The sequence below is a fragment of the Calonectris borealis genome, chromosome 11 (genome assembly GCF_964195595.1).
Source record: "Calonectris borealis chromosome 11, bCalBor7.hap1.2, whole genome shotgun sequence".
NCBI classification, from domain to species: Eukaryota; Metazoa; Chordata; class Aves; order Procellariiformes; family Procellariidae; genus Calonectris; species Calonectris borealis.
Genome location: NC_134322.1, coordinates 4,031,345 through 4,049,327, shown reverse-complemented (window position 1 = coordinate 4,049,327; position 17,983 = coordinate 4,031,345). Strand labels below are relative to the sequence as shown.

At 43.3% G+C, this 17,983-nt stretch overlaps 1 protein-coding gene across 1 annotated transcript in view; it reads left to right on the top strand.

Annotated features, from left to right (window-relative positions):
* Positions 1-17,983, top strand: part of ALDH1A3 (aldehyde dehydrogenase 1 family member A3) — a 37,328-nt gene that overhangs the window by 11,530 nt on the left and 7,815 nt on the right. The window contains exons 4-10 of the mRNA XM_075159820.1: positions 745-874; positions 2,526-2,587; positions 5,306-5,434; positions 7,845-7,958; positions 11,043-11,145; positions 12,147-12,331; positions 17,803-17,967. Coding sequence (XP_075015921.1) covers positions 745-874; positions 2,526-2,587; positions 5,306-5,434; positions 7,845-7,958; positions 11,043-11,145; positions 12,147-12,331; positions 17,803-17,967 — 888 coding nt within the window. The remainder of the gene's footprint in view (positions 1-744; positions 875-2,525; positions 2,588-5,305; positions 5,435-7,844; positions 7,959-11,042; positions 11,146-12,146; positions 12,332-17,802; positions 17,968-17,983) is intronic.

Below are 17,983 nucleotides of genomic sequence, written 5' to 3'. Positions count from 1 at the left end.
ATAGTACATCCTTTACGGATGTGCTGGCCATTTGCACCAATATCCCATTTAATGACCTGAGTAGAAAACAAAGCCTTCACTGAGTTAACGTCCAGAACAGTGAGACGGACACAGGCCCAGACTGGACTTCATTTAGAGCTGCTCAGCATCAGTGCTGCTTTAGTGAAGCAGCTTCTCCCTTGCCTTAGTCTCAGCACAGATCTGAGCCCAAAGGTTACTTTACCAGAACTCTGTAAAAAATGTGTTTGCTATCATCCTCTGGACAAAAGAGGCTTTTCAGAGGTTGGTTTTAGGGCTATGAAGCAGAAAACATAGATTTTGAAATAAAAGGAAAGTGGGTCTGACTGATTTCAGTGACACCATCTGGAATCCAGAACATCTGCTTCGGAGGGTCAGTTACGCTGAAGTCATGACACTCACATCATTTCTTACCAGTGCCCCAGACCATAGCCCTGTATCCCACCCACAGCCACCTTCTGGAGGCTTCTGGAAGATGCGCTTTCATTGCAATCACTGAACAAAGCAACTTGTGTACACATTAGGGTTATTGGGTCTAGTCTCCCTTCTACCTTATTTGTATTAGCAAGCTCGTTGAAGGGAAGGAAACATAAATATAAGGTGACGGAAGGAAACCCCATGTCTGCAGCACAAGGCAAAATAAAATTGAGAAGGAGTTTCTCTAAAAGCTTTTTTAAAGAAAAAAACATTGACTTGTCTGACAGTGCATGCAATTTGTTTTTTCAGACTCTGGAAACAATGGACACAGGAAAACCTTTTCTGCAGGCTTATTTCATTGACCTGGAAGGTTGTATAAAAACACTCCGATATTATGCTGGATGGGCTGATAAAATTCAGGGCAGAACTATCCCAGTGGGTAAGTTCCTTCAGACTGGGATGGAATCAGGGAGGGAGGCCTGCTGGGAGGGAGATGCATGGAAAGGCTGGCTTCTGAAAACCTGCAGAAATAGCCTTGCATTTCCTTTTTATCTCAGGATGCATTTTAAGTAGATGTATTTCAAGATTTAAACTAATGGCAGAACAATGTGAATGCCTGGATAGATCTTTGGAAAATAATGGATGGGCTCTTTTGTTGCTTTTTTAAGAGAGAAACCTTTTTGGTTTTAAATCCAGACTAATTCTTAAAGAAAAAACCCCACACATTATAGGGGAGTTTATTCATTAGGTATCACTGAAATGAATTAAGATGTCAGAGAGTGGAAGGACAGAGGTTTCTAAGGAGAACTGTATGAAGGCAGCAGAGCTTGGGCTGTCCTAGATGTCACAGGGATGTGGCAGAAGGTTGATGTGGAATCCACCAGTGCCTCCTACCTCACTCTCGTTCCTGCATCCCTGACAGTGCTGGCTCACAGATGTTTGGAGAGATCATGTAGTGCTTTTTCTTAACTTTTATTAAAGAGATGTTGATTCTTCTCAGGAGCAAAAGCACTGAGCTCTTGGAGGGACCCTGTCAAGTCTTCTGACACTTGAAAGAGGTTTTTCAAAATGTTTCCTAGGCTGCAGAGCCAGAGCAGTCACACTGCACTGTTGTGGCAGGGACAGAGAGAACACTCAGCTATGTAAGTTCAAATATGGTTTTGGGGAGAACCAGTTAAGACAATGGATATCCATGTGGCACGATGAGTAATATGGTGTATTTTCAAAATCACCCTGTTTTGTCCCTGCATGTGGATGATCACTGAGGCTGTATGAAGGACAGGCACTGCAGGCAAAAATTAGTCACCAGAGGAAGGGCTCTGAAGGGCTGAACTAGTTCAGTCTGTGCAGGCAGCAAAGGGAGCGATGTCAGTCATATAAACTGAGATCTGTCACCCTCATTCAGAATAACGTGAAGCTTTGCTTCCCTGGACACTGCTCGTTGGTCCTGATTTGAGATCACTTCCTGTAATTAGAAACGTTCGTTTTTTCTGTCAGATCTTCCCAATGAAACTAGGTTTTCAGCAAGAATGAATTTATAAGGAAAATATCCTTCCTGCTTTCTCTTTGAAAGAGTAATAGCAGTATTTTAAGATGAATGGTATTACTTTACTCCCAGAGTTTCAACTTTTTGTGATTTCTTACCAGAAATGCAATTCCTGTTACACTGAATATGGTTCCTGTACAAAATGGGTTTAAAAACTCTCCCCCTCAAGGAAACAAGTGCTTTGCTTCTTTCACACAATGTGAATGAAATTGGTGCTTGCTCTTCAGTGTGGTAGGGAGTTATCCTCCACCTTAGCCTCAACACAGGGAGATTGCAGAAGGAATTGAACCCCTGGTTTTAAAAAGCTCCACTGTGAACATGAGCAGTGTTTGGCTTTAGAGCTAATACAAGACCTATTCTCAAACAGACCTTCATCTGCCTGGGGTGTCCCAGAGGCATGAGTTAAGATGAACAGATGTGGGGTTCTTTGTCTAATATGGTTTTAGTTCTGTCCCCAACCTGTTAGTGTGCAGTCGTCTTACACTCCTTCTGTAGAAGCAAGGATTTTGACTGGTTTGTCTTCCTTTACACTTTTGTCTTGCAGATGAAAATTTTGTCTGTTTCACCAGGCACGAACCGATGGGTGTCTGTGGAGCTATAACTCCAGTAAGTAGCAGTGATGGTGCCCTGCATCTCCCTTAGAACTGGAAGAAGTACATGTTCACTCCCCGTCTTATACTGCAGCCATTTGCTTCCTAGTTAAGTACAGCTGTTCTGTAGGGAACTCCCATCTCAGTTGCCTGATGTAGTTTCTTGTTTTACCCCCATGCCAATTGCTCCTGGCAACACAAAGTCCTCTGCGATGAAAGGGTGGGTCTCCTAATCAGATGCTCTGTTCCTCTCTAAGGCTGACACCAGTCACCAGAGACCTGTCAGAGCTCTCTGGCTCTTGCAGTGCTGGGACAACCATCTTGTCATTACGTGTGCTAGCTTTTTGCTGCCTAGTGCTGATGCATAGTTTTGAGTTTTAAATCACATCCATTATTAATAACCCCCAGCTGTTCTGCTTTCTGTGATTAAATCTCACTGAATAGAGTTTTCTTTTCTTCGAGGTCTCGTTCTCTGATGAGGGGACAGTGTGGCTAGTTCTTGGAATCCCTCCAGTTTTAGTGTGTGTTGCTTGCTCTATTTAAACAGACAGCCAGGAAGACTTTACAGCTACACGGGAGACATAGTTTGTTCCTCTCTGGTTGTAAAATGCTTTGAATGTGATATCCTACAGGCCATGGGGCAAGTGGTGATGTGCCAAGATTCTCTGTTTGGATGCTTGGATCAATAAGAGTCCACGGAAGATTTTGACCTTTGGGATAAGGTTATAGGAGAGACTTGAAAGAAATGCAGGATATTGGATTTGCTGGACCCTGGCAATACCAGGTCTGGATCAGTTCCCAAAGATATCTGGGGAAATTTTACTTTTTCCTTCAGCAGGACTGAGCTTATATCCCCAGTATGGTCTATTTAGCAACGTTAGGGTGAGGCAAAGTGGGAGATCGTCGGTGCCAGTTACCACACGTTTGGCTTGATGACTTCTGCACAGCTTTTCTGGCTGAACAAGCAATGTGACTGCTTGTAAGCAACTAGAATTTGTGACTTAAGATCAAAACATCAGGTTCCTCATGTTGATCACCAATTAAAAGGTATCTCCTGGTCACACTCAGCAATGCTTTTGGAAACTATCCCTTTAAAAACCTACATGTAGGATGCTTTGGAGGGCCACTATAAGGAGACACAGTGGGACTTGTAATATTTCAGGTTGACCTACATCAACAATAAATACAACAGAAAGTACAGAACCAAATTTGACTCAAGTTCAACACTGTGTTTGTGAAAAGGGTGATTGGGGTCAACAAAATCACATCTGTCTTTAGTTTACTTAGAACAAATCCCCTTCAATTTTTTTCCAGTTTGATCTCTAACACCAACAAACAAATTCCTACTTGATTTAAAGAGATTCTGTCACTATTCTGCATATGTCTTCCTAGACCAGTTAACAATCCTCCCTTTTTCCTGTGGCTTGACTATATTTAAACCAACGTTCTTAGCAAGGGAAGTTCTTAGAAAGTGCAGCATATGACTGAGCTTTATCCCAAGGTGATGTCATGAGGCAGCCCTGGAGTCCTTTACTGTTACTTTCACCAGCCATTCTGCAATGGAAAGCTCCTAATGGAGTTGTCATCCTCTGAAAGTGTAGAAAAGTAGTGTAGGTGTGGATGACTCAAGCTGCAAAGTCAGGCCTTCAAGAAGGCTTAGGAGAAAAAGACAAATGGGCAAATCATGGGATGTGGCCATTGGAGAAGATCACTGAAACGAAACAAGTCTGGGAAAGAGGGAGAGGCAAGTTGAAGAATAGCACATTAGACCAAATTCTGCTTTGTCTCAGAGCTGCTGGGTTAGAACAGAGCTCATCTCTTAAAAGCTACACTGCTAATTTATTTGTAAGTGTGAATTTGTGGATTCCTAACATACTTGGCTTCTTTGTTGATAGCCTTCAGCTTGAGTCTTGACAAGAAGTCCCCTTACTGTTGGCCTGCTTCCATCATCCCTAAAGCAGCATTAATTATTTTTAATGAAGAAATCCTGTCTGCTGCCAAATGATCTTTCTGAGATTCAGTGTGAGCTAGATTTTTCCACTTCTTGCTTAGGCTCCAAGATCTACAAATACACATGACCATGAAAGAGATTAGCACAGAGGAAACTGATGTGGGCTGGCTCCTGATTTCAAATAAGAAAACTAATTGGAAAGGAGCAATTTACAATTTGAAGAGAGTATAAGACCTCCCCTGGATTTCCATGGCTGAACAACCCACTGCAGTTTCCTAGTTATAAACCTGGAATTGAATGATATTGTATAACTCCTAACTACTCAGCCAATACCTAACACAGAAAAATGAGGTTTTTTCAATGAGTAGTTGCACCTTGTAATTCCCCCGCATAAGGACGCTGTACTTAATGTAAGGATGATCTTTATATAAGGATGGTGATGCATTGGGACGCTGCCCCCAACACAATTTCTGTGAACGGCCAAAAACCTATACAAAGTGTGATCAAACTCCTGTAAAGAATGAGGTCACATCATGCAGAGGTTTGTCCAACTTACAGGATTAGCTTGAGGACTGCCAGCAATATTTGGGCTCTCAGGGGAAAATCAAGGAAGTTATACTCCGTAGTCCAAGCAAACGCAGTATTGTAAGCAGCCGCTTCTCTTTGTGGCTGTCCTCCCAGTTGCTTCTTTCTCCCTGAGCTGTGTGAAGGTGGGGAAAATGCCGCATGGAAGTGAGTAGGTGACAGTGCCGGGCTGAACTGACCAGCCTTGTGTTCTTGCAGTGGAACTTCCCGTTGCTAATGCTCATTTGGAAGATGGCACCAGCGCTGTGCTGTGGAAACACTTTGGTTATTAAGCCAGCTGAACAAACTCCTCTCACGTCGCTCTACATTGGCTCGCTGATCAAGGAGGTAAGGAAATCTGAACAGCCCGCCTAGGTACTGTTCTTTTAAGGTCATAAGCAAGGCTGTATTTCGAATTGGCTGTGTAGATTTTTAGGTTTTAAAGATGTTAAAGCCTCACAGAGGAAAGTGAGAACAACCTCTGTCTTCAGTCTTTTCTTACAAAGGCCTTCATGACTGGCAGTGGCTAGCTGGGAGGCAGCAAAGATCATAAAACCTGTAGGTTTTTCTTCTTTCTCAGGAAGCTTCAGAGAGAAAAAATGGTGCTTTTATTCTTCTGCCTTGTCTTCCCCTCTCCCAAATGAGGGAAAGACTACAGTTCAGTTTTATTAGACAATGGGACAAAAAAGAGTGTGATTAGACAGCAGTGTTGAGTTTGTACCATTTTTAAGTGGGATAATTCAACCAAGACAGAGTGCCATGGGAAACAATTCTTCATAATTTCTGTGGTTTGTAGAACAATTTAGCTATGTCTGGCCTTTAAAGCCAACTCAATACTGACATAAAGGGAAGATCATAGATTGGGATTTCAAAATGATGGTTTAGGGCTTGTCAGGTAGGATCTCAGGTGCCCTCAGATCTACTAATCATACAGAAGTGGTGGGAGGTCCACAGAACCTTCCAGTACTGGTCAGTCCGTCAGCTTCCTATAGCTATGTATGCGACTAATTGTGAGGAAAACTAAAAGGGTCATAGATAAGCTTTTGCCTCTCAGCTGGAAAAGTCTGTTAGTCTGTTGTTATTCTAATGATACTGATGATTTTGTCTGTTCTTGGCTTAGCCTGGGAGAAAATAGAAGGATACCTTGATAATTGACACTTAGGGCTCCGCCATCAGGAAAGGCAGTGCAAAAATACTACCAGCTAAGTATCTCCTGCAGTTAATTGACTTAATAAGATTACACAAGATGAGTGACCATAGGGTGCAGTTTTCATGACTTCTAGTTAGCCCTGCCACACTGCTTTTTTCACTCTGACATACAGCTCCCCAAACACAGGCATAGCATTCCCCCCAAAAAGCCATTCAATTCTGATGAAATTAATTTTTTTAGCTGAAATTCTAAGCTGCCTGTTTCTCACAGTTCCCCTTCAAGGCAGAAGTGTAATTAGAACAGAATAATTTTATTTGAAGAAGCTTCTTTCTCCACCCAAAATTAGCTAAATTCTTTGCAGTTTTTCAGAAGAATAAGTTAAACTTTTTTTTTTTCATCTTTAAAAGATGCAGAAGATGTTAACACACAAGCAAAGCTATGTGTTAGGTTCAGTGAAATAATTCTGGGCCAATGAAAATATTTTGGCTTTCATTTTTGCTGAAAAACAGAAGAAACTTTTTGGCTCAGGGTGACCCGAACCAATTTTTTCTTCCTTGTGGCTTTGATGCTGACTCCAAAGACCATTACTTGCACAGTTGTACATGCAGTATTTTCTTGAAAACTCATTAGCCAAGATGCAAACTCTATGAAACTCACTTTCATCATTGTCACATCCATAGAAGAAATCAGACTGCCCTTCTGATTTATGAAAAAAAAAGAAAAGAAAAAAAAATTTATGAAGATAATTTTTTGCAAGGTAGTATATGAGCAATTACTCCATTTTTTTCTGCATTAGGAAGGAACAACTGCATTTATTGAGATTTTATATTAAAATGCCACAAGAAATGAAGTGAACCCTTAATATCCTGCAATTCCATTGTTACAAAATGCAGGGAAAACAACCTTGTGCAATCAATAGTAGGGGAGGGCTAGCCTAGAAGACCATAATCCTTGAAACTCTTGTTTCAGGAAGTAAAAACAAACTAGTAAGTCCCACACTTCTCCTCGCACTAGAATTTCACCTAAAGTTTTGCCATTTGTCTCTTTTGGCAAAATTACTAGTTGGCTAATCTAGGTTGTAAATGTGGTGGAAACTGGCATAAGTCTGTTACCATCTGCTCTTGTATTCCTGTTTTATTAGCCTCATCATTTAGTGAGGTTTTACTGACTTCTTAATCCCTCTGGCCCCTGAAGAACCACAAATGTCAACCTTTGTTCAAAACAAACTTTCATTCAGTTACCCCTTGGCTCCATCTGCACAGCAGTAGTTGGGGGCCAAGTTTGGCCAAAAGACTCACTCTCTTTTGACTTGAAACTGGGACTTCTCCAGGAATTCTTACTGAAACTTGGCATTTCCTAAGCATGGCTGTTACTTTCACCCACGTCTACTCCAGCTGGTAGCATGCAGCCATGTTACTGGAAAGTCTGGAAAACAGTAATGTATCTGGTATGGGCTCCTTGTCTGCAACTTGCAATTTTTAATTGCAAGGAATATAGTGCAAATAATTAAAACTTCCTGAGAACTGAACTGCAGCTCTCAGGAGTGCAGATCAGCTCCAGAGTGCTCAAAATCTCTCTTTACAGAGCTGTGTTTAACCTCTGTTTTAGGTGGGTTTCCCTCCAGGTGTGGTGAACATTGTGCCAGGCTACGGCCCCACAGCCGGAGCTGCTATTTCTACCCATCACAGCATTGATAAAATTTCTTTTACTGGGTCAACTAAGGTAGGTGATGGATTTCTCATAAAACACCTGCTGTTGTTTGCATTCTCTTCTAAAACTGCCATCCACGTAAGACTGGACCAATGAAATGTCGATGATTTCTGTATTGCCAACACCATTTTTCATCACATTCCATGTGACAGGATTTCTCAGAAGTGTTCGGGATTTGTCTAATTCAGGTCCTTGTGCTTGTGATAATCCCACATCTCTGTAAGCTGCATTTTGCCAAACCGCCACATTTCTGTAAGAACTGTAATAGGTGCTCTGACATAAGGTAAGATAGTCTAGAGGAGAGGCTGGCAGTGACTTAACATCATGTCATTGACCTGATGAAGCTTCTGGGCAAGTTTGCCTGCCAGTCCTGCCCTGCAAGCATGTGCAACTGGAAAACATGTCAGTCAGAGCCCTGAACAATTCTTCCTCAGCTTTAGTTACTTCTGAGGAACTAGGACTTAAAAACATGGCCCCGTGCCCGAGGCTTCCTCTGCTGACGTGGATGGGATTAACATTTGAACTTCTTTTGAGACCTGCACAGTAAAGCACCTTCTATTCAGTTTTTTCCTGTAAATAGCTACGGCTGCCTTGCTTAGGAGAGGGGTGGAATCGAGACCTCTGCACTATCACCTATAGCCGTCCTCTTCTGTACCTACACGGGGGAAAGGAGCGCATGGCTTGGCCTAGTCCATGGAATTGAACACATCTGTGGCATGCCACAAGTCTGTCTCCAGTAATCACTGCTGCAAATTCTCAATCAAAAGCTTGCTTAGAAATGTGAATGTTTTTCCACTCACTGTTCTAGATTTTTCTTGCAATATATGCGCACCCCCTGAAGAGGGGCAGTGTCCAAAGAATGGAAATGCTGACACCAATGGGTGCAGCCAAGGCAAATATAGTCTCTTCTCTTTTATTTCCTTGAGTAACGTTATTCTTGCTGAGTATTTGCCGAATTCATCCATTCTTATGTCTATCTTCACAATTGCAGAGTGTAATCTAATTGCATAATGATGACAAATTACCTTGAACGGTATTCTTGGTCTGTAAAGGTAACTCGCTAAACACTCAAAAGCTGCTGCATTTAACAACAGTACCATCTAGTGGCTTTGAGTACATGCGAACTGCTTTGCTTATCCCACAGGAGAAGGTGTGTTAAGCCTCTGTTTTTGTGTAGGGATCATGGAAACAAACACAACGCAATAAAGTAAAAGTTCACAATGAGCTTTTACTCTCTTGGTAGTTGGTCTAATCTAGGAGTTTACTCAGATACATGCTTCTCTCCAAATCCTAGATCAGAAACTTTTAGCCCAGATTAGATGCTGGCTGTGTGAAAACAATAGAGCTTATAGACTCATCCAGCCCACATGGGTCTGTTTGGGTTTTTAATGAAAAAGGAGTATCCAGTGGATTAGGGGCAGAAGGAAAAACTCAGCTGCTGGAGCCTGTAGGCAAAAAACTCTTATAGACGCTGTGCTTGTGTTCCTAATCCATGGGTGTGCAGGAAACACCGAGGGAGACAGATTCTTTGCTAATGCATGTGTAATTTAGAAGTGTTTTCTTCCCCCTCCACCCATCTGTGAGTTCAGCTGCATCTCTGCAGTATTTGCAGCATAATGCTACTGTTTCTGAGCCAGGAAGTGAAGCTAATTCAAAATATATTTTGACTTAGTTTTTAAGCCCCAGCTTGGGCTCTCTGCCAGCCTGGAAATACTGTTCTTAAACTCCACGAGAATTTTCCCATCTAGATTTCTTGCTTTCCCTTAGTTTATTATTAACTCGCTCCTCTTCGGCCAGCTAGCTTGTAGTAATGCCTCTTGCGAAGCTATGTGTATCTGCAGCAGGATGCATCACTCATTTCCGCTGTCTCTAGGGTCTAGGCTGCTGAGTGACTAGAGATTATCTGCACTGCTAGGTTCAGGAGTCTTGCTCAAGGCAAACCATGAGAAATGCAGAGCTATAACTGCCAGCCAGCTGCCCCATGCTTTCCTTGCTCACAGCTCCACTCCAGGGCAACAGTATTTTTAGGCAGAAATGAAGTTAAGATTGCCATGTGCAAAGGTAAAATACAAGAAAACCAGTTACAAAATGAGGAAATTCAAATATAAGGTCACACTTAAAAAAATAACCTGCCTTAACAGTTGAAGCTCCCAAATAGTTTTAACTCATACTGTTTCTAATAAAATTAGATTACTAAATGATTCTGATGCTTGATTTATTCTCTTCTTGTGAGGAATTCCATTTTTTAAAACAGAAAGAGAAATTGCTGTTTTGGTGTTACCAGTATAAAAAAGAAATAGCACAGTCAGTCAGAATTTGGGGAAAACACTTGATATGAAACAATTTTTCTGTGGGGGAAAAAAAACTTAGTTTGACATTGCATTGATTAAATTCTGGAAGCAGAGTAAATCCTTCCCTTCAGGAGAGGGCCAGGTAAATTCCACCAGGTGGTCAGAGCAGGTTCCTGGGCAGAAAGTGCCACAGCAGAGCTAGACGGAGTTTGTCTGTTGACATCCTCAGGTATTGCCTTGGAAGGAACATGTCTCAGCTACTCGTGTGTGGAGCAGCTCAGCCTAAACTGTCAGAAAGAAGTAGTTTTCTCCTAAATGTCAAAATCTCTACATGGCTTTCTGGTATGGGAGTAGTAACAGATAGGAACAGTGAGTTCTTATCATTGCCTTGGCAAGATCTACTCTAAGAAGTTGAATTCCTTATTTTTAAAAGTAAATCTCATAAACCTTGGAGCTCCATTGACTGCCGGTGTTGCTCACTAGCTTGCACTGGGTGGGAAATGCCTTGTTCTGCAGCTCTGGGTAGCAGATAACTTCAGGATACTGTTCCTGTAGCTCTCTCACATAGCCCACTCTTTCAGATCTGCCTAAAATAGACATTAATTCTGGGGCTGGTTTTGACCCAATACATCGCAGCAGTAGGAAACTCAAATCATTTAAGAATGTTATCCCTGACTTCTACCTGCTTCAGCCAACCACCAGTCTCTTCTACCCATGTTAGCGTCGCGGCGAGTGATGCTTGACACGCTGAGTTAAGACTTTCAGGGGAATCAGCTCATGTCCTCGTTGTGTCTCAATGCTACAGGTTGGAAAACTGATCAAGGAAGCTGCTTCTAAAAGCAACCTCAAAAGGGTGACATTAGAGCTTGGAGGGAAAAACCCCTGCATTGTGTGTGCAGATGCAGACTGTAAGTATTGGCTGCTGTGTTTTCTTGCTATAAGATGCTATGAGTGTGGTGCTTTTGTGTGCCTCTGCTGTCCTTTGGCAGCTAGCAGGGCTGGTGTTTGCCACTGCATCCACCCCAAAGGCTGGAGGAAATCCCTGTCCTAGAGCAGGATGCAGTTCTGCTTCGCTGGAGCTCTTGCCCAGCACAGGGACCATTCCCGTGGCAGTTGCAGATAAATCTTGCATTTGTGCTTTTCTGCTGTTGTGGTGCCTTCATTTTGGTTGACGATACTGCAGAGCCTAAGCCAAGCAGTGGGGAAAGCAGTTTTCTAAAATGCAGCCCCTCTGCAGGCATGCCTATGACAGGAGAGTTTTGTAGGACCTGATCTAATCCAGCCTTCATCTCTATCCTGGGGCTCTGCAGGACTCGTTTTGCATGGTCTGTTGTGACTTTGTTGCATTAGTGAGTAGCGCTAGGAGATATGTGTAACCTGTGACCACCAAAGTGGTTGGAAAATCCTATTTGGCTTGGGGAAAATACTCTCTACTCTCCTGCACAGCACAGCGGAGGTTGAAAGCCAGAGGTATTTGTGCCATCTGCTAATAGCGAGCATTGCAGGGACCTGGTCCGAGCTGGCTGTACAACCAAAGGGCACACTGCCTTCTAAACAATCACTACTGAAACTAGTCTTCAGGAACCAATGCACGGTATCTAGGAATCCACATCTGAATTCCCACAGCAAGAAAAACTGGTTATTGCCCTCAGTGAGTCCTTGTGGAAGAAAGTATCAGGAGCTATGGCAAACTAGACCTTGAGACAAAAGGCAGGAATGGGGGTGGAAATAATAAGAGATCTGGTTTGGGGGCAGTATGAGGCCTTGTGAGTGCCTTCAATGGGTGTGGACCATTGTCAGCATTTTTTAAGGCGGCTTTCAAAAGAGAAAGGGAAAAACAAGTCTGGAAACACTGGAAGGCTGAAACTGTGCATGTGGTAACACTTTTCCCTCCTGGGCCATGTTGCAGTGGACTTGGCAGTGGAATGTGCCCATCAAGGCGTGTTCTTCAATCAAGGGCAGTGCTGCACGGCTGCCTCGCGAGTGTTTGTGGAGGAGCAGATATATCCGGAGTTTGTGAAGCGCAGCGTGGAGTATGCCAAGAAGCGACTCGTTGGAGACCCCTTTGATGCCAGAACGGAACAAGGACCCCAGGTAACTGTGTGCCTGAGAACAGTTGTTGTTTGGTTTTTGGTTGTGTTTTTGTTTAATTTTCCTTGTGTAAATATTATCCTTGCAAATATGGTCCCAGCAGAAGCACCGAGGGGTGAGTAATGTATCATGGCTTTATTTTTCTCTCTATTTTAAATACCAATTAATCACAACTGTTGAAATGTTATGTTGTAATTTTTTTAAACACAAATGTACTTAATTCACTTCTTATCCAGCTTTATGGAAGGGGCTGTCTCCCTGGTACAGTAATACAAAGCATGTTGCAGTGAGCAATAGCAATGCACAGAAGAGTGCAGCTGCAGAAATGGCCATTCAGCTACTTGGCTGTGTTGGTGATGACAAGTAGTTAGAGCCCAGGGACTCCTGAGTTCCCACTTTCCCTCTCCTCCTCTGCCCCCTTTCTGATCCTTTGGAGAGGTTTCAGCTGAATTAGGAGGAAAAACCATGCCAAGCTGCTGTCACAACCAGCCTTGTCAATGCTTCCAGAGCCTTCCTCTTATTTTTTCCTTCCAAAGCAATCTCAGCTGTGGTGGAGAGCTCTGGAAGAAGATGATCCTTGGGTCAGATCTTCTAACAAGGTCGCTGTTTGCTTCCAAAAATAAAGGGGGAATCCCAGAAATCTATAGCCTCCTGTTCTCAGTACTGCACTGTGAGTTTTAATTCCTTGATGCTATATAGGATCCCTCAGAGAAGGGATAACTGGGTGGACATCTGACTCCCCTTATCTGGATCTAGGCCCATTTACACATGATCCATGCATGGCAAAACCTCATTGCATGTCCTCATGCATGGGGAATAAGATGATGTACAACTCCTGTTCATGCTGGGGCTGCCTCTATCCCTGTAACTTGCCTAGAAAGAGATTTCAAACTGCTCAGCAGTCTTAGGAAAATAATTCCATGCTGGAACTTGCTTCAGCAGAGATGAGCTGACCTTCAAACTCTTTCAAGGTCTGCTCTTACCTTCTGTTAAGGGCTGTCAGCTTTTCAGATTTGTTTGTTGTTTGTTTTTTGGTGGTTGTTTTTTTTTTTAATGTAACATCATCCTAAACCTTATCCAGCAGAATCAGTAAGTGAGCTGCATTTATAGTTAGTCCTGTGAGGACCGTGTTCACCTGGCTGCTCTGACAGAGAGATTTAATGAGAACAGTCACTGAAATTATAGGGAGCAGTTGTGAGGTTTTAAAGGATGAAACACTCTGCAATGAGCAGAACACGTAGAATTGGGCTGCTTATTTCAGTTCATCTATGCTCCCAGCTCTTGCTAGGCTGTCAGAGCACTTCCCAGTGAGCACTATGGCAGAGCACCATGTTCTGGTATCACTGCTGTGGCTTAAGGGAGACTCTTTGCATACAGAGCTATAATTAAGGGTAACAGTAAGTTGGAATAGCAGCATCTGGTCAGATTTTAAACATGGCCCATCTGTCCTCTTTCCCTGTTCTGCCTTACCTGTCACAGTTGTAGCTAGGAGAGATAGCACCCCACACTCACACACCTGGACTTCTGTGCGTGCAACTGTCAAGCCCAAGATGGGAAGGTGTGGAGAGAGTGGGAGGAAACTGTTAATCCCAAAGCTTTCATGTGGCTCCCAGTGCAAAGGAACAACCACTTCCTCTGCAGATATGGTTGCTTGCTGTCTGGAGCCTACGCTGTAAGATGCAACACACAGAAATTCAAGCAGAAGAGAGAAATGATGCAGTGTCACAAGGGCTTAAAATACCTCCAAAAGTAGCAAAGATTCACACCTGCCCACAAGTTACTGTTCAAATGTGAAGCTTCCAGATAAAATTTTTCCTCTGTTCCTGAAGTAACCTGCTCTGCTGTGAGGGTTTTTTTATCTTGAACTGATGGATAAGGGAAGAATCACCAGGAAAAATAATCTTTCTTTCTCTTCTTCGTCTCTCCCCGTCAGGCCTCAGTTGCTTGAGATCCAGGTTATTGTTTTATTCTCCTGTGGGTCAGGTTGAACATACGCAACAGCATTACAAAAACGGTCCGCGTGCTGCTGTGTAGACCCCATTCTGGGATGATCACTGGCTTAGAAGCCAACAGCAGGAAGGAGTTGGAGCCAGGCCTTAGGCTGACGGTGGTCGTGGCCCATGATCTTTTTGGTCCTACATCAGCTCCCAATGCTTGTAGCCAGACCACAGGACCAGCAACTTATACAGAGTTCAGAAAGCGTAAAATAGGAGAGCCTCTGCAGTCCAGACTTTGAGCTAGTGCTCTGTGAAATCAAGCCGCACTGTGGCTGAGCATAGTGCTCTAAGTAGCTGCTGAGACAACCTGGAGCAGGACAGCATGGGGTGACAGACAATTCCATGAGAACTTAAAGTTGATGTAAGCTAGTACTGGAAAAGTGGTTCTGTCTGCAGCTGCTTGTTCCTATATTGCACTGCACTTATGAATTAGATTGGGAACTGGCTGGTTCAGGTCTAATCCAGCCTTTTTGGAAGTGAGGAAGAAAGGGTTTACTCAAGTCAGTTCCCTGATGTGGATTACTGTGCAGTGGCATGGATGCTCATGGCGTGGGTGTGGGGAAAAGACTGTGTCAGCTGCAGTATTGGTTATGCTGATATAAACTGCACTGCTCTGATCAAAATTAGGTCAAATTTAAACAGTATTAAATTTAAACAGAAATGAGGCATGCTTCTGATGAGACTTCTCCAAAACTCACATGGTTCTGACTGTGTTGGCTGGCTGGAATTCAAAGGACACCACATGAAACCTGAGGGGTGATCAGGACTGTTTGAGTGCCAACCTCAAATGCAGACCAAGGGCATTTTTTAACTTTGGATTCCTGTGAGCTGTATCATGGGAAGTAATAAAGTAAATCTGCACAGATGGCAAACTGGCTAACCAGTGCATTATACAATTTTGAACGGCAGACTGCATTAGATGAGACTAACGTCCTGGTGGACTAGAACAGGGATTAGATTAGAACAAGACTAGACTAGGCTTGTTACTGTAGAACCCCAAATACTAGGATTTGTGGACCATAAGGCCTGGTCTACAGGAAGGAAATAAGCACTAAGGCTGCCTCATGCCACTTGCTAGCCACAAGTTTTTCAGCCCCAAACCTATTGTTTGATTTTTAAGACGGTGAATATTTTCCTTAGACTGTAGACATTTGTTTACTTTAGGATTAAAGCGTGAAAGTAAAATACGTAAGTAGAAAGAGTATGTGTCCAACGGTCAGCTGGACACAGTTGCGGGGCTATTCTGTAGGATTACAAATGCTAAGTTTGGAAAAGGAAAAACTGCTCCTTGCAGTCTTGAGTTAAATGAAGCAAGATACGAAGATTTGGGGGTTCTCAGATTTTCAGCATTGCAGTGATCCTTGGAAGCCTTCCTCTCTTTTGAATTAGATGGACAAATAGTAGAATTTGCTCTAGCAGATCATGTGTTTTTAATAGAAGGCAATGCTTGAACCATAAATAATAGTGGAGTGGGGGACAGAATTTAAACAAGCCTTGCAAGCTCTAGTTACAATGACAAACAGTTCCACCCTTGCATGTCATTTTTACAAATGTTTTCTTTCCCCAGTGTCTTTTCATCTAACTATAGTTTGCCTTGCAACAAGTTACAGCTGTATAAATATCCTTGTTTTGTTTTCTGTGATGTGAAGTGGATGAACTGGATTGGTCTGGATCACAGACATGCCAGGATGGAAAGCACTTGCAGATATTTTCAAATTATTTACATTTGGCAACTAAGCAACCAGACAAATAGACAATATGTATGACACCTGCCAAACTTACTATGTGACACTCTGTATCCTACATGAGGGCACATATTTCCTTGTGCAGTAGCATGTATCAAGTGTTTTCTTGGGTAGCATCTTAACACATGAGAGAACATGAGCACTTAGTACAAGCTGTCCACAGCGCATGTGATACACACATCTGCGTGGCAGGAGATGTGCTGTTCTCTGTTCTCGCTGTGTACCAGAAGTACCCCAAGGACACCCTCCTGAAGCTTTGATATTTGTCTAAAAGCATGAAAACTTGGCTTGCGTGTGGCCAGGATTAACTAGGGACAGGATATAGTCTGTAATCTGGAGGAGTCGAGTGTGGAACACTCCATGTAAACAGTCCCAACTGACAACTGGCGCTGCTGAAATAAAACCAGCTGCCTAGGGAGGGTTATTGAACCAGTACAAGCATCTGGAGATACCTGGCATTCAGAATAACCTCCCAGGCTGCCAGGGCACCTTGAACCAGTGGGCGGAGTCTTTTATTTAATCACCCCAATTAATTTGTCAAGGTTTTTGTTAGTTTTACTTTTTTTAAACGTCTCCGCAAGTCTTTTACCATCTGCAGCGTTCTGTGATAAGGTGTTTCATCCCTTAATTATGTATCATGTGAATAGCCACATCTGTTGGTTTGAAACCTGGCAGTACCTGCAGAACACTGCTGCATGTGGAGCACAAAAGAAGGACCAGTACTGACCAGAAATGCTGTGGGCTTCTGCACCTCTTCCCAGCACATGGCCCACTGTGCTACGTGATGTCTCCTCCAAGTCTTGGTGCAGGGCTGCACAGCTGTGTGACTTCAGTGTCCTGTAACTGGACCAGCCTTTCCTCACCTCTACTGAAACACCTAGTTTAAAGGCTAGTAACACAACAGTACTCGCTGTTTGAGATTACTGCGTATTTAGGTGTGCGTGGGGAGGAGTTAGACAAGGTTGGTAGTTAAAAGTGAGGATATGGCTCCCAGTCCAGAGAACCAAAAAATGCTGGGATGGTACTAGTCTCTAAGATCCACGAAAGGTGATTCTGGTTTTAGAAGTATGGCTTCAGTGCAGTAGTTGTTCTGAAGTCACCCCACTAACAGGGCTTATCTTTGAGGCTGTTCGTATAGCGTGTGTGTGGAAAGAGATGGAGGCAGAGCTCGCTGGGTTCTTCCAGCTGGGGACAGATAGCTGTGGGTGAAGCTGCACATTACAGCAAAGTTGACTTAATAGTTTATATACCCTGATTCTCCTTCCCTTGCACTGATTCTGTTGCTGGTCAGAGTCCTTGCTGAGTTGACTGAGGTTGCTAGCACAGCAAAACCCATCTCAGGCTGTTCTTATGGTGCTCCTGAGCTAAATCAGTGCATGGAGAAGGCCAGTAAGTCCCACAGCTGGAGTGAGGTGAGCCGAGGGAGTGCATATGCAGGATGGAGAGGAAGGGACAGTGGGGAGACGTCCTCCATGTGGCAGCGAACTATTAGATCAGATTAAACTATCACATACAACTTCACCTTCTGTTTTCTGTAGCTCAGGGCTATGCCCACGTTCTGTCTTTCAGCCTGCTTATTGCCTGACTGCTGTGTCGTAGAATAAGATGTAAACTTACCTGGTTTGACAGTACCCTGCAAATGTGCCCCTGGGCCACATACCATGACTCCGGTCTCTGGAACAGTGATAATAAAGGTGCTGCTGTCTGTTTCTTTTCCTTTTGTGTCTGACAGATTGACCAAAACCAGTTTGATAAAATCCTGGAGCTGATAGAAAGTGGGAAGAAAGAAGGGGCTAAGCTGGAGTGTGGGGGTCTTGCCATTGAAGACAGAGGCCTGTTTATAAAACCCACTGTGTTTTCAGAGGTCACTGACAACATGCGTATCGCCAAAGAGGAGGTACAGTACAAGTCAC